The 15465-nt window shown below is 36.4% G+C and overlaps 1 protein-coding gene and 1 non-coding gene across 6 annotated transcripts in view; both read right to left on the bottom strand.

Annotated features, from left to right (window-relative positions):
* The window catches only part of PCDH9 (protocadherin 9), a 922754-nt gene that overhangs the window by 317545 nt on the left and 589744 nt on the right, over positions 1-15465 (bottom strand). For 3 of the 5 annotated variants that reach the window (XM_004054584.4, XM_004054585.4, XM_019039858.3), the window contains one exon: positions 11793-11994. In XM_004054584.4, coding sequence (XP_004054632.3) covers positions 11793-11994 — 202 coding nt within the window. The remainder of the gene's footprint in view (positions 1-11792; positions 11995-15465) is intronic. The other 2 variants (XM_019039860.3, XM_004054586.4) reach the window with 1 other exon arrangement.
* LOC115930463 (U7 small nuclear RNA) lies at positions 11298-11359 on the bottom strand. The gene has a single exon (XR_004067100.1). It is a non-coding gene; the product is annotated as a U7 small nuclear RNA (small nuclear RNA).

Genomic DNA, 15465 nt, shown 5'->3' on the forward strand with positions numbered 1-15465 from the left:
GAATTTGAAACTAACAATTTTCTAGAATTTTATTTATTTTTTAAGTGTGTAACACTGATTTTATAGTTCAAAATTCACCATGGTCATTTTTTAAGCTTGAAACTTTGCTAAATAATTAAGATACATGTTTTGCTGCTTCTACACCTTTTCAGTACCTATTGATAAGAATAATGATAATTAAATGTAGTAATTTTGTAAATTAAGCCTGCATTATATGCTAGCAAACCTGTGGCTCTGAGGTCAATGAATTAGGACCTAGGTTAATCTGACTCCACAGTCTGTGTTCTTAATCGCATTTCTACATTACTTCCAAAAAATCCACCATGAACTATGTGTAGAGCTCAAATATCCCTGGAGCTTTCAAATAATTTTCTGGCTGTACATTCTTAATTTTTTGATCTTTGCTCCCATCCTGCCCCCACCTCTGCCTGGCCTAAATATAAGGTTGCAGTGATTTCTTTCTTAAGCTACTTCTGTCTCCTCTAATTATCATACTTAGAATTTTATTCACTTTCTATGTTGTCAGTTTTCAATTTCCAATTTTCAATCACATTTCTAGTTCCAAATAATCTTGCCCAGAAGCTCAGACTTTAAAATGAAAATAAAAAGAGTTAATTCCTAATCTGATTTTATTTTATATTTTCTTTTTTAATTATGCAATTTTCCAATAAATTTTGCAAATCAAAGAAATACTCTCAATTTATCCTTTTATCTCCTATATCCAAATGAAATCTATCCTAGACTTTCCAAAATTCAAAATCTGGTCCCAACCAATGTCTCAATCCATTTATTCTGTTCAAGTAAGTGACAATCCATTTACCGTCACTTACTTGAACAGTTTATCATTTATTGAGCATCTACTGTGTTTCAGGCCCTTTAATTTTTATAAGAATATTCTCAGATATTAGTAGGCTCATTTTGGTGGTTAAGTATCTGAGACTTAAAGACCATGTTGACACTAATTTTACTTGGATATGCTCTAAAGAAACTGAGATTTTAACTTCTATGCCCTACTGGCCATGACTTTTTATAGGACAAAGAAGGCTACATTGCATGCAAACACACACACACATACACACAGAGACTTTACTTCAGTAAGATCTAAACATCCCATGTCACTTGTTTAAAGTATCGCTTTATCTATAGAATCTTTATTGATTCTTTATCCAAGGCTTATTCTATGCTAAAACCCACTCTTTGTATGCTTACTAGTATTTATTCTAACACACTAATTTTATTGGTATCTAGTACTTTCTCTCCTACAAAAATCAGTGTTCCTTTTTTTTTTTTTGTCTTTTTTTATGGTTTATAAAATCTTCATAGCATCACAGCTTCATAACTCATAGAACAAAATTGCAAAACAATTTCAGGAACCTCACAAATTCCTAAAAATCTACTTGTGGTCCTCTTGGACCAAGTAACACAGACTAAGAATTCTTGCACTAAACTGGAAGTTGTTTAAGCTTACTGAGTCTTGGTTTTCATGTCTATCCCCCAAACCTAACGTACTACCTAGTACATAATTGACTTAACATGAATGCAGAATGAATAGATAAATGAATTAAAAAATGGGTGAATCATGTAAAGCTCAAATGAATAATGTATACGAAGATATATCAAGGTAACATTTATATAAGTTTAATGTAAGTTTCTAAAAGTTTAACATAGACTATGGCAGACAAACTCTAGGGTGATTCCTCATGATCTCCACCTCCTGATGTTTATGACCATTTGTCACCTTGAGTGTAGGCAAGACATGAGGCTTGCTTCTAACCAACAAAGTAAAGCAAAGATGATGGAAAATCACTCTGATGGTTATGTTACGTTACGTAAGACTCTATCTTGATACAGACATACTATAGAGACCTTGTCTCTCTAGCTGGCCTTGAAGAACTAAGTAGTAATGTTAACAGGTCTACATGGCTAGCAGCTGAGTGTGACCTCTAAGAGCTGAAGGCAATCCCCAGCTGACAGGCATGGAGAATAGAAAAGTGACCAAATAGTCCCTAGAGATTAATGAGGAGACAATTGCTAATCAAATAATTGTACCTATTTTCTTTGAGGAAAAGGTATAAGGTTCATGATAAGAAAGTATTGTTCCAGTGAAAAGAACACTGATAGAGGAGTCGGCATATATGAGTTTTATTGTAGACTCATAAACTATGTGGCTTCAGGCAAAGCACTTTCCTTTTTATGCCTCTGTATAAAACACTGTTACACAGGATGATCTGTAGGGTCCTAAGATCTAAATTTTTATTAATCTAGTACCAAAGACAAACAAAAAACAAAGCAAAACAAAAACACTAAAAACTGCAGAAGTAGTTCTCTCACAAGTTATTTATCCTATTGAGAGGTTGACAGAATGCTGGCAGTCCTCACAGCCCTCTCTCGCTCTTGGCGCCTCCTCTGCCTGGGCTCCCACTTTGGCGGCACTTGAGGAGCCCTTCAGCCCACCACTGCACTGTGGGAGCCCCTTTCTGGGCTGGCCAAGGCCGGAGCCGGCTCCCTCAGCTTGCAGGGAGGTGTGGAGGAAGAGGCGCCAGCGGGAACCGGGGCTGCGCGTGGGGCTTGCGGGCCAGCTGGAGTTCCGGGTGGGCGTGGGCTTGGTGGGCCCCGCACTCGGAGCAGCCGGCCGGCCCTGTTGGCCCAGGGCAATGAGGGGCTTAGCACCCGGGCCAGCGGCTGTGGAGTGTGTACTGGGTCCCCCAGCAGTGCCGGCCCACTGGCACTGCGCTCGATTTCTCGCCGGGACTTGGCTACCTCCCTGCGGGACAGGGCTTGAGACCTGCAGCCTGCCATTCCTGAGCCTCCCCCGCTCCGTGGCCTCCTGTGCGGCCAAGGAGCCTCCCGGACGAGTGCAGCCCTCTGCTCCACAGCGCCCAGTCCCATCGACCACCCAAGGGCTGAGGAGTACAGGCCCACAGCGTGGGACTGGCAGGCAGCTCCACCTGCAGCCCCTGTGCAGGAGCCACTGGGTGAAGCCAGCTGGGCTTCTGAGTCTAGTGGGGACGTGGAGAACCTTTGTGTCTAGCTCAGGGATTGTAAATACACCAATCGGCACTCGGTCTCTAGCTCAAGGTTTGTAAACACACCAATCAACACCCTGTGTCTAGCTCAGGGTTTGTGAATGCACCAATCGACACTCTGTATCTAGCTACTCTGGTGGGGACTTGGAGAACCTTTTGTGTGGACACTCTATATCTAGCTAATCTGGTGGGGACGTGGAGAACCTTTGTGTGTAGCTCAGGGATTGTAAACGCACCAATCAGCGCCCTGTCAAAACAGACCACTGGGCTCTACCAGTCGGCAGGATGTGGGTGGGGCCAGATAAGAGAATAAAAGCAGGCTGCCTGGGCAGGCAGTGGCAATCCCCTCTGGTGGGCTTCCCTACTGTTGAAGCTTTGTTCTTTCTCTCTTTGGAATAAATCTTGCTGCAGCTCACTCTTTGTGTCCACACTGCCTTTATGAGCTGTAACACTCACCGCAAAGGTCTGCAGCTTCACTCCTGAGGCCAGCGAGTCCACCAACGCACCGGGAGGAATGAACAACTCCAGACGGGCGGCCTTAAGAGCTGTAACACTCACAGTGAAGGTCTGCAGCTTCACTCCTGAAGCCAGCGAGACCACGAACCCACCAGAAGGAAGAAACTCCAAACACATCCGAACATCAGAACGAACAAACTCCGGACACACTGCCTTTAAGAACTGTTAACACTCACGGCGAGGGTCCGCGGCTTCATTCTTGAAGTCAGTGAGACCAAGAAGCCACCAATTCCGGACATACTATCAGCTGACTATTTGACCAACACATTGTGTTAACATTTAATTTCTCAAACTTCTTCTTAAAAATAAGATTAGTGTCCTAAAATTAAAAATGCATTCCCAGTAGTGATTGTGTTGAGTCGTGTACTATGTTAAACCATGTATTCACTGAAGGATGTTTTTCTGAATAGCAAAAGCTGTGGAGTCAGACACTCCTGAGTTCATATTTTGGGGCTCACCTACTGGTAAGTAGGCTTTTTCTTTTTCTTTTTCTTTTTTTTTTTAAGAGACAGAATCTTGTCATCTCACCTGGGCTGGAGTGCCTGGGCACGATCATAGCTTACTGCAAGCTCAAACTCCAAGGCTCAGGCAATCCCCCCACCTCAGCCTCCTTAGTAGCTAGGACTGCAGGCACACACAACTTCACTTGGCTAATTTTTAAATTTTTTTTGTACAGACACGGTCTTGTTATGTTGCTCAGCCTGGTCTCCAACTCCTGGGTTCAAGTTATGTCCTGCCTCAGCCTCCCAAATCGCTGGAATTATAGGCATGAGCCACTGCACCCAGGTCATACTCAGCAGTTTTAGACAAATAATAAAATTTCTGAATTTTCAGTTTACTTATAATACTATCTAATTTACAGTATTAGTGGGGGATCATATACAATGAATCAAAATATTTACAAGAATTCCTGAGTCATAAACAGGACTTATTAAATATTAACCATAAATGTCAGGTATTTAAACTAAACTCAGTGAGAAGTTCATCAACTGATTCGTAACATAGTCTAGATAAAGTCAGAGGCACATGACAGGCAGGGTTTTCAAAGTAAATATAACTTGTAATTTTGCACATGATTAAACAGCAGAAAATCCTTTAAAATAACATTTAAAGAAATATCAGATACAGAAATAACTCTATTCATGATTCTCAATGGGACAAGATTAAGACTTAATTTTGAATTAGTGGTAATAACTGTTCCTGATCTGAACACATAATTGTTTTTGTCTGCTTTTGAATTAGTGAAATTCTTTCATCATCCTAGTTATATTTGTTTAAAAAATAAGAATCCTCAAATGAAAGTCATTTTACCATTTTCTTAGAATTAATGGTTTCATTGAATTTTACATAGAGTTTATGATCATGTTAATGAGTTAACTTCTTAAGTAAATATGATTTACTGCTACTTGGGAATGGAATAAATCTTTGCCTGCAGTAAAAGGTAACAAAATTCAGTGCGATAAATACTGCACATTGTGTGCTTCATTTGTAGGGCAGTTGATTAAGTGTGCTCTAGGTCTTGGATATACTTAGAACACAGAGACACTATCTATTTGGTTGCCAGAAGGATAGCAGTCATGCCCTGCCTTCAGCTTCTCTTGGGCACCCTACACACAGAAAAGCACAGACATTTGTGGTTAACAATTTTATTGCTAAGTTCCAGAGGGAACTTTCGAAAGACTTTATTTTACTTAAAAGGTCTTTAATGGAGCAGTTATCAGTTTATGTTCTAGTCTTACAAATACACATGTAATTACTGAAAATCTCTGCTTAATTGCAACTTCATTAGAAACATACTTAAATGTATGAAATATGCTTGCTATATACAAAAACATCCATCCATACTTGTGTACAGTGTATAGTAAACCTTATTTTTGAATCAAAACAATAGAGAAAGAAAGAGGAAATAAAATGTGAGCTCAAGTATTTCATATATTGATTCTGAGTTTTATACCAGTCTGCCACTATGTACTTAACCTTTGTATTTTGGAAAATTTAAAACACGTAAAAAAATAGAGAGCCTAATGTAATAACCACCCATATAGCCATCACCCAATCTCAACAGCTACTAATATTTTATTGTTTAATGTATTCCCATTATTATTATTATTATTATTCCCATTATTATTTTGATAGAGTAATATTAAGGCAAATTCCAGACATTATATTGTTTCTTTTATAAACTCTTCATAATCGATCACTATCAATGATAACTTTCTTTTAACAAAATACAATTCTATTATTATTTCTAACAAACAATAATTTTAAAATATCATTTAAAAGCCAGCCCACACTCTTATATCTACAATTATCTCAAAATTTTGGTATCTTTTTATGATACTGAAGAAAGGAACAAACCAACAAAATTTTAGGTCACCATTAGAGGTTTTTAGGGTACAACATCATTCTGTAAGTTGATATTCAAATCAAATGTGTATATTGCATTTCCTGTAAGAACTGTATTTCAGGCTAGTCAATAATTAGTGGAGGGAAGTTCTTCACATATGTTCTTTAAAACCACTTGGCAAAAAAGAAATAATCTCTTTTTCATATCTATCCACTGTACATTTAAATTGAATGCTGATGTAATCGTTTTATCAATAAACACAAATATAATTTTACACAATTATTTTTGATAATAACTTTGAAATGTTAATATATGTTGGGTTTTTTTTCATATATACATATATGTATTCGTTTGCCTACTCCACTTTTGGCCAACATATATTGGATTTTTTTTTTTTTTTGATACACAGTCTCACTCTGTCACCCAGGCTGTAGTGCTGTGGTGCCATCTTGGCTCACTGCAATTTCCACCTCCTGGGTTCAAGTGATTCTAGTGCCTCAGCCTCCTGAGTAGCTGGGATTACAGGCACGCACCACCACACCTGGCTCATTTTTTTGTATTTGTAGTAGAAACAGGGTTTCACCGTGTTGGCCAGGCTGGTCTTGAACTCCTAACCTCAAATGATCTGTCCTTCTCAGCCTCCCAAAGTGCTGTGATTAAAGATGTGAGCCATGGCACCTGGCCTGTATGTTGGCTTTATAATTCATTGATTAGATGAGGATGAGATAGGCTGGAGAACAGTAGGAAAGTAGCTAATTTGCAAAGTTGTACACCTATCATGAGATTTTTTTTCTTGTTGCTGAGGCAAAAAGAAAATAGAGGAGTTGTGCTTTTGAGGAAAAAAATATCAAGAAAATCATTGGGAGTCTTTGATCCTAGATGTTAAATACATTCAGTCAACCCGGTTGGGAAGACGAAAGAGAAGTGAAAGGGGAGGGAATATAAAGAGGAGAGATTCTGTATCATGTTTGTTAAGCAGAACTCAGAGAAACCTAGAGGATAAAGACTAGAAAGTCCTTGAGGCTAGATTACATCGTAGAGTCCAGGGAGTCAGGAAGATCCCTAAAAGTAATGATCCATGCTGTCCATCTAGACATGGGAGTCCAAAGATAAACTCACTGAAACCTATTTACCTTCCCTATGGCATGAGGTATCAGCAATTTCCCAAAGAGTCCAGGAGGACTGGAATGAAGGCAGTCTCATTTGAGACCCCTCTGGGCAGATGAGACAATGGACATATAAGCAGACCAATGACCCAGGGTTGAGAATATTGCACTTCCTTTTGATGATAACGATCCTCTGGAATTGAGGTAAAAAAGAACTGAAGTTTCTGTCATACCAATGCAATGGGGATTAGACATTTTTAAAAAATGGAAGAAAAAAAAGAAAGCTCTGTTTCCAGCACAAAAAAATTAGTGACATATGTGTCATACCTTATGTAGTAGAGACTGCTTTAGATTTACATAAACATTATTTATACAAAACCTATGAATTATTGCTTAATTTGCAAACAATTTGTTTTTGGCATTGCATGTAAAGACTATCATCATTTACTTATTGTTTTAATCAAGAGTTAGATATAATACAAAATCGATAATATTAATAACCCAGAAGTATAAACTTGGGAATAAAGAATACTATTGTAGGCCAGTATTATTAGATCAAATGCCACTGTGTGTGTGTGTGTGTGTGTGTGTGTGTTTAGAAGCAATAACCTATATTAAAGCCTGAAGTTTACAAAAATGTCTCCACATGATACTACCATTTGTATTAATTTCTTTGAAAAAATACCTACTGGAAATAGTTACTATAGAAATTAGTACTAGCTCTCAGTGACTTTTTTTATATGAACCATATTTGAAAAAACAGAAATCTAGATAAGTACAATCGAAATTACTTAGTACTTTTACAGATAATACTGACATCCAATAGAAACCTATTTTACCTGCTATAAAATCACAACTCTTCAGGAACTATCAAAGCCCAGTCAACAAATATCACTGAATTCAAAGGGGACAATAGAGAACTAAATAGCAAAATTATTGCTAGAGATGATTACTTCATCAATATCACTGTACCTCACTTCACAAATTTCTCAAAGTTAATTACCAAAAATGTGACTGCAAAATTTAAAGGTAATATGTAATAATTCTATCCTAATATGAATGAACATTCAGTCTGATTCTCTTAATATTTCTAGGCCATTCTAATTAATTCTGCTCTAGACATTTACAAAGGAGGTTTAAATTTTATGTCCCATTAAACATCAAGAGAACTGCTGGCCTCTAAGGGCTCTCAGGGCCTCTCGCTTCTCCACTTTCTCTTTTCTCCCCTTCCCAATGATGAACAAGGCACTGTCACAACCTAAGAGCCCTGCTCTTTCCAGTTTAAAGACATTTTAGTGATCATTATTCTTGTGAGTGACGTCACTGTGCTGGGTGAATGTTGAGCTGCCCAAGGTTGTGCTGTCCATTGGGTCTCTTTTTCCATGTGACTAGATTGGTAAAAACTCTAGAGATTTCTTGAAGCTAGTTTGAAAGGTTTTCGTTTGTTTGCTTTTATTTTCCTGGTTTAGGACCTCTGCTATCTTTTTCCATTTGGCACCTGGCCCATTGTCACCGCCTAGGTCGAAGTCATTGGGTAAATTGTTATATGTATTGGACAATATTTTGGCCTGGGGCAGCTTAGTTTAAGCATACTTTAAAATCTAGGAAAAATATATTTTTTTCTTTTCCCTTTTCTATGATTGGAAAACTCAAATGTGGGCTTTCTTAAGTGTGGGCTTAGGAGAAAGCAGACCCATATTGGTAAAAATTATTTCTAGCCGAAAAAACAAAGATAAATACAAAACAAAACTTGTCTGTCCATTTGGTCTAGATATTTCGTCTAGATGAACTTGCCAACCATCAACAACCTGCTACTTTTATCTCATTCATGTTTTATTTTTTTCTTTCTTGAACATATATTTCTCTTAGAGACTTCAGACTCTTAGACTGTGTTAGGCTCTGATTAAAGTATTCAAAGTATCCCTGAATCTCCTGACAAACAAATAAACAGACAAACAAAAAATGAAATGAAATATTACCACATGATTCTTTTTAACAATAAATTTCTCATAATAACTTTATACACTTGCCTTTAATTTAGAATTTACTATTTCTAAAAACTAAGCTAGAAAACATAAACCAAATTTTTATTGTAATACATATTTTTTGAGACACACCCACACTTGAGGAAAAGGTGGTCTTGCTCTGTTTCCCAGGCTGGAGTGCAGTTGAGTGATTATAGCTCACTGCTGTCCCAGACTCCTGGTCTCAAGTGAACCTCTTGCCTTAGCCTCCCCAGTAACTGGGACTACAAGCATGTGCTTCCACGCCAAGCTATAATACATATTTAAGTGAGCCTTTGCACATAAGCCTAAGTTTTGCTTTTCTCCAAATAGATTTTCAGTAATGCATTATTTCTTATGAGTCAACAAATTTTTCATTTTTGTGCATATATATTGCTGCTATGATAGTGAAGGTATATATAACATAATTTTGCAATTTTTCCTATACTCAGATACTTCTCAGTTGGCCCTGGCTGACAGACAAAAAATTCTATGACAAATAAAATATATAACTCTCATTTTATCCTTATAGCTATTAAATTTGAAAAGCTGCCTTTTCTTTCTAGTTGAAATAAATTTTAAAATCTCTAACTCAATTAGTTAACTAGAAAATTACCCAGATGTTCATTGGTTTCTGAAATCCACTGATTAAATTTACTGTACCCAGAATTCTTGCATATGCATCTGAAATATTTCATTATTCTGGCCAAAAAGTTCATGAAACATTGTCTTCATCTTATTCATTGTAAATATTCTACCTAGAATTGCACATACTACAAATACTTTGAAGATATCTTTGTAAATTAACTTTGGTAAACTCTATAGACAAGTCCTAAAACAATTTGTGCAACTGTTTTTTAAATGGGACTCTTTCTTCTTTGGTTTTGTCTGAGGCCCATAGACAAGAGGAGCCAACCACTCACATACACTTAGAGAAAACATGGTCAGGAACCAGCTGTGAGACTCTTAGCTTTACTTCAACAAGAGATGTTTTAAAATTGGATAGGGCAAAGTTGGAGACTAGGAAAACAGTTTTGAAAGAGCTATGTGAATTCCACCTACATAAACCTCTTCACAGAAGTCTGGAGAAGGTTGATTCAATGAAATCACTTAGATTCAGTGGTGCTTACACTGGTCAAAACGATGAAATCAAAAGAGGATAGTTCTTGTTCTCCCAAATTCAGTGTAATAATAAGAGGTTTTTTCCTTGGGTATGTCCTGTTCTTCTCGATATGTGAAATCAAAAGATGCACTTATGTTTTCTTTATGTGACCAAGGTATAGGACATGAAATAGCAAAACCGGAGCTGGCAGGGAGCTTAGATACTCCTGAAAGATTGCCTTGAGTAGAGAAAATTCTTGGCAGAGAGAAGATAAAATGTAACTTTGCATGCCTTATATTTGCCAATGAGAAGAGATTTCCAAAGATGGGGACATGCTGGGGATTGGAAGGAGGCATACCTTAGAAAGAATCTCTCCTTTTTTTGACAAAAAGAAGCAGCTTAAAATGCTGGAAGTCAGAGAACACCAATGCTGTATTACTATCACAGAACTGGCTAAGAAAGCCCTGTTGTATGTTTTACCTCCTCCTGGTATTCCTACTTCCACCATAGAAATGCCAGAGATATTTTCATGTTTGAAACAATAAGAAGCAAAATAGGTAGAAAATTAAGAAAAAAGTCATCGTACTTCAATTTCCCACTTTGTGCAACCAGTTTGGAGCATGTTCAAGATGAGTTAAACAAACAAACAAGCAAAAATTTTTTTTTTGCCCTGATTAGTTTAGATGCATTCTTATAATTACTATTTTTATTATTTACTTCTTAGAGCAGTTTTAGGATCACAGCAAAATTGAGATAAATGTACAGAAATTTCTTACATATCTCCTGCTCCCACACATGCATAGGTTTCCCCACCAGAAAATAATTTGAATTTAAGTAAAATAGAAATTACAGTCATTAGACTGGGGATAATAATTGATGAAATGGTCTTTTATTTATTTAATAAAAGTAAGCTAGTCAGTGTTTTTTATTAGCAAAAGCATTAGCACTTGTCCAAGATTTCGTCCAAAGGCCAGGGAAAACACTCCCCAACAATGCTTATTTGGAGTGAGCAGTGATTTCTGGAGTGGGGTATGGGTCTGTGGAGAATAAAAGTTTTGGCCAAATATATCTCCCTCAACATAGTAGTAAAAAAACAAATTATCCAAGAATTCAAGTAGACAATAAAGGAAAAACAACCCCCAAATTGGTATCTCCCCTCTTTACACTTGTTTTAATCATGATTTAATCCTTTTTTTAAAAAAATTTCTGGTAAAAACCAGAAAATCTGATAGACAAATTCTAAAATACCTTTAACTCTAATATTCTTTATTTGTTTTTGTAAAGTGTTCATTGGAAAATCAAATTTCATAGGACATTTATATACACAAATAGATTTCTTTTTTTCATTGACTATTCTACTTAACTGTATTTTTGCAGTTCTAAAATATGTTCAAATTTCATAAGATATCTGACATCAGAATATCTTGCAACAAATGGCTTCTTTCAGTTATATTTATAGCATGTTTTTCTCCTTTTTAATGGTTAATAAAATGAAGACATATCATACAATTTAACAGCCAAAATCATATCAAACATATTAAATGTATATCTTAAAGAATACAACAACAACAATAAAGCCAGCAAAAAAACAACTAAATGTTCATCCTTGCCCCCTACAATTACTTTTGAAAGCTCAAGTGCACTACAAAACCAGAACAACTCCAAGCAATCAAAATTTTGAAGGGGACTCACCAGAGTTGGGATCAGAGTTGCCATCTGCTTCGGTCCTCTTGTCCGGAGAGGCCTGGTCATAGAATTCGTCCTGTGGCTGAACCAGAGGAAGAGGGTGTGAGATCAGGGTTCCACTACCCACCGGCTCATGGTCTCCTAGACCACTGTCACTGCAGCTTTCCTGGGAGCCATCAGGGAGGTGAAACGTAACACGGCGCTGCGACTACAAAGAAGACCATAGGACATGCTGATTAACACTCCTCTCAAATAAAACAGGCCTAGTGGAACACAAAATCAAAACACTTTCAACAAGTAACACAATGTAAAAGCAAAATAAACCAAACTAGGAACAAAGCTAAGAATAAGTATTAATTATGTAATGGCCAACCAGCAAAATACCGAAAAGAATTTCAATCTTGTATAATTCACGACCTTAAAACTAAAGTTGGGGCTTTGAAAAGTGTAACAAGAAAGGCAAAACAAAACTAAACAAAACTTATACTGTCGACAAAATTACAGAAAAAAATTAAATAAGATGAAATATGCAAATATGCTTTTGATAAATCTAAATAAATACTTAGAAAATGCAATATTTCATTTCTTTTGAATGACCAGACATTGTGCTTACTTGATGTTTTTAGGGTAACATTTGTAGTCAATATATTTCCTACAGTACCACCTGCTTTTTGTTTGTTTGTTTGTTTGTTTGTTTGTTTGAGACAAAGTTTCGTTCTTGTTGCCCAGGTTGGAGTGCAATGGCGCGATCTTGGCTCACTGCAACTTCGGCCTTCTGGGTTCAAGCGATTCTCCTGTCTCAGCCTTCCAAGTAGCTGGGATTTCAGGCGCATGCCACCATGCCTGGCTGAATTTTTGTATTTTTAGTAGAGACGGGGTTTCACCATGTTGGCCAGGCTGATCTTGAACTCCTGACCTCAGGTAATCCGCCCGCCTTGGCCTCCCAAAGTGCTGGGATTACAGGCATGATCCACCATGCCCAGCCCACCTGCTATTTTTAAAGGACACCGTACCCATGTAAGTGTCCCTAAAGCAATACTGGAATAATTAATTAAAGTTATTATTTGAAGAGTCTCAGGATCGACTGACTGAACTAGCTGTGCTAAAATTATTATTTTAAATAACGAAGTTCTATGCAATTGCTATTGATATACATAAAAAGAAGACTATATTTTAAAAGAGATTAAATTAGAAATTATTCTTGACCATTGACTCAGCTATCACTCTAATCTTTGGCTACACTGGTAGTAGAATAGAATATCCTAGTTGAAAGGTATTTGGAATATCACTTCGGTATCTATGTGCACAGTGTCACTCTCAGATGTGACCTAAAGTGTATACATGGTAACTTCAATACATTGTCATGTTTACCAAAAAAGTTATTTTATAAAAAATAGTACATTTTAATGTTTCCTCAGCAGAGATTGGTTTAGTTCTCTTGGAAAATGCTCTTTTAGCTGCTAGGATCTCTGAGAATATTTATAATTATGTGGGGTGGAGATTTAGGCCTTAGGGAATTGTATGAGAGTAGTACATTTGCGCTATTTGAATAAACCTAGTTTTCTTTCTGCCTGGCAGCCAAAAGACCTTTCAATACCATGCCACATATGACCACTTAAATTCAGAATTAATAAAATGATGAATATATATATTAAAAAATATATAATATACAAGTATATAATGTATAATATAATCATTTTCTAGTACCTAAAATTTGTGCTTTTCAAGAGACAATTTATAGATTGTATCCATTTCAAAGAAAAAGGATTGCGGTTAGAAACAAAATAGTGTAGATAGGTATACTGAAACTGTATGAATGCATACTTATAGACTGACAACAGAAGACAGCCTATATCCTGTGAGTCACTGGTTCAAATCCAATTCAGAGTCATAATGGAGTAGAGATGATATCACTTTACTGCTGTTCAATGATCTGTGTGAAATGAGTTGATAGTTCAGTACATTTTTAATGAACTGACGCCAACATCACAAAAACTATAATCATAAATGGTACTAATTGCCTCTATTGTAACACATTTCACCTTCATGCACATGTATCTCAAGAACATCATTCCCTTCTCAAAGGTTTTGAAACGTGCCTAGGTGAGTGCTATAGAAAAGGCAAGCTAAGCTTGAATATTAATATCTGAAATGTATTTCTTCCTGGATAAGAAAGATCATGCTACCATGCTTATTTATTGTAGTGTTTACTCTCTTATATATATATATTTAACTCTTCAGGGAAAACCAATAATACAAATATTAGCCATTTATGTTTCAATATGCCCTCAACCTATCAATATCCTGTTGTGATAAAGACTGTACTAGGAACCACACTGCTTATTATGGATGACTGTCAAACATAGCTTTTACAGTGATTGATCTAATGAAAACTCCTAGATTTTAATGTATCTTTGGTATTATCTCTTGAGGAATACCTCTTAACTCTGGTGAGTAAAAAGAAGTCAAGACTTAAGAGAAAAGCAATGAAACAAATGATTCTTGAATCTTCGTAAAACATTTCTGGAAGTCCCTTAAGCCATTAAGAAGTATATGTTTCATAGACAGAAGTAAAAAAGAAAAAAATACATCTGTGAGATTTTTTAACATAGTTAATGCTGTTTTAATGACGATATTTCTTCCTCATAATGAATGTTTAAATATGCACCACTAGTTATACCTTAATCCTGCAGTTCTTGCAGGTGGTCCTTGGAACAATTTTTTATTGAGCATCTACTATATATCTGGTACAATGATTACACTGAAAAGCAAAACTAAAACATTGTTTTCCAAAACTATTTCAAATATAGCTTATTAGAGTCTGTTTCACACACACTACACTATTTTTCTTTAACACTTTATAAGTGAGAATAAGAAAAATGTAAATTTACTATAAATTATTTGCAATGAGACACTGTAAATTGGAGTGATATAATGTTTAAACTATGGAGGCTTATGAAAATCTTTCTGAATTAATTTGACTCAGAGATGTTTAAGTCTTAATTGGCAGATTTGTGCACAATTTATCAGTCTGATGGGAGGGAGAGTGGTGATGTGTATGGATTAAGAATCAGTACATGGATATTATGGAATGAAGCAAATTGATGAAACAAACCCATCTTTATCATCATAATGATTGATGCAAGTAAAAGAATGTCTGAACTATCAGGGCAGATGTAAGGAGATGAACTGAATAAATTGACATGCAGAAAAACAAAGACCAATAAGGTGTAGGAAACAAGGATTTTTGTTGTGCTTAAGGGCTCAGTAGTACTTGCTCAGGTTGAACTGCAGAGCACCAATTTAAAAAGAAGCCAGAACCAGACCTCATGGCTGTTGAATGAGTTCCTGGCTTTGAGAAATAGAAAACAATACCTTGCCCGTGGAAGTGCTGAAAGGCTAAAAATAGTGTTCCTGGTATGCAATACATGACACATAGTAGATAGTGTTCCTGCTATGCAATACTTGATACATTGGAGATAGTCAATAAAAAGTAGCTATAATTATTGAAATTTAAAACTACATTTTTAAAGCTTATGGTCTATCAATATTTGGCTGGTTTTAAAGATGTGATTCCCTTATCCCCCACCCCCTCCAAAAAAGTATTGTTCTTTCACAAGTGAAATATGTGATTCACAGAATTTGGCATGCCTCACCATGCGACCTATTGATCTTGTCA

Source organism: Gorilla gorilla, chromosome 14, assembly GCF_029281585.2.
Source record: "Gorilla gorilla gorilla isolate KB3781 chromosome 14, NHGRI_mGorGor1-v2.1_pri, whole genome shotgun sequence".
Classification (NCBI taxonomy): domain Eukaryota; kingdom Metazoa; phylum Chordata; class Mammalia; order Primates; family Hominidae; genus Gorilla; species Gorilla gorilla.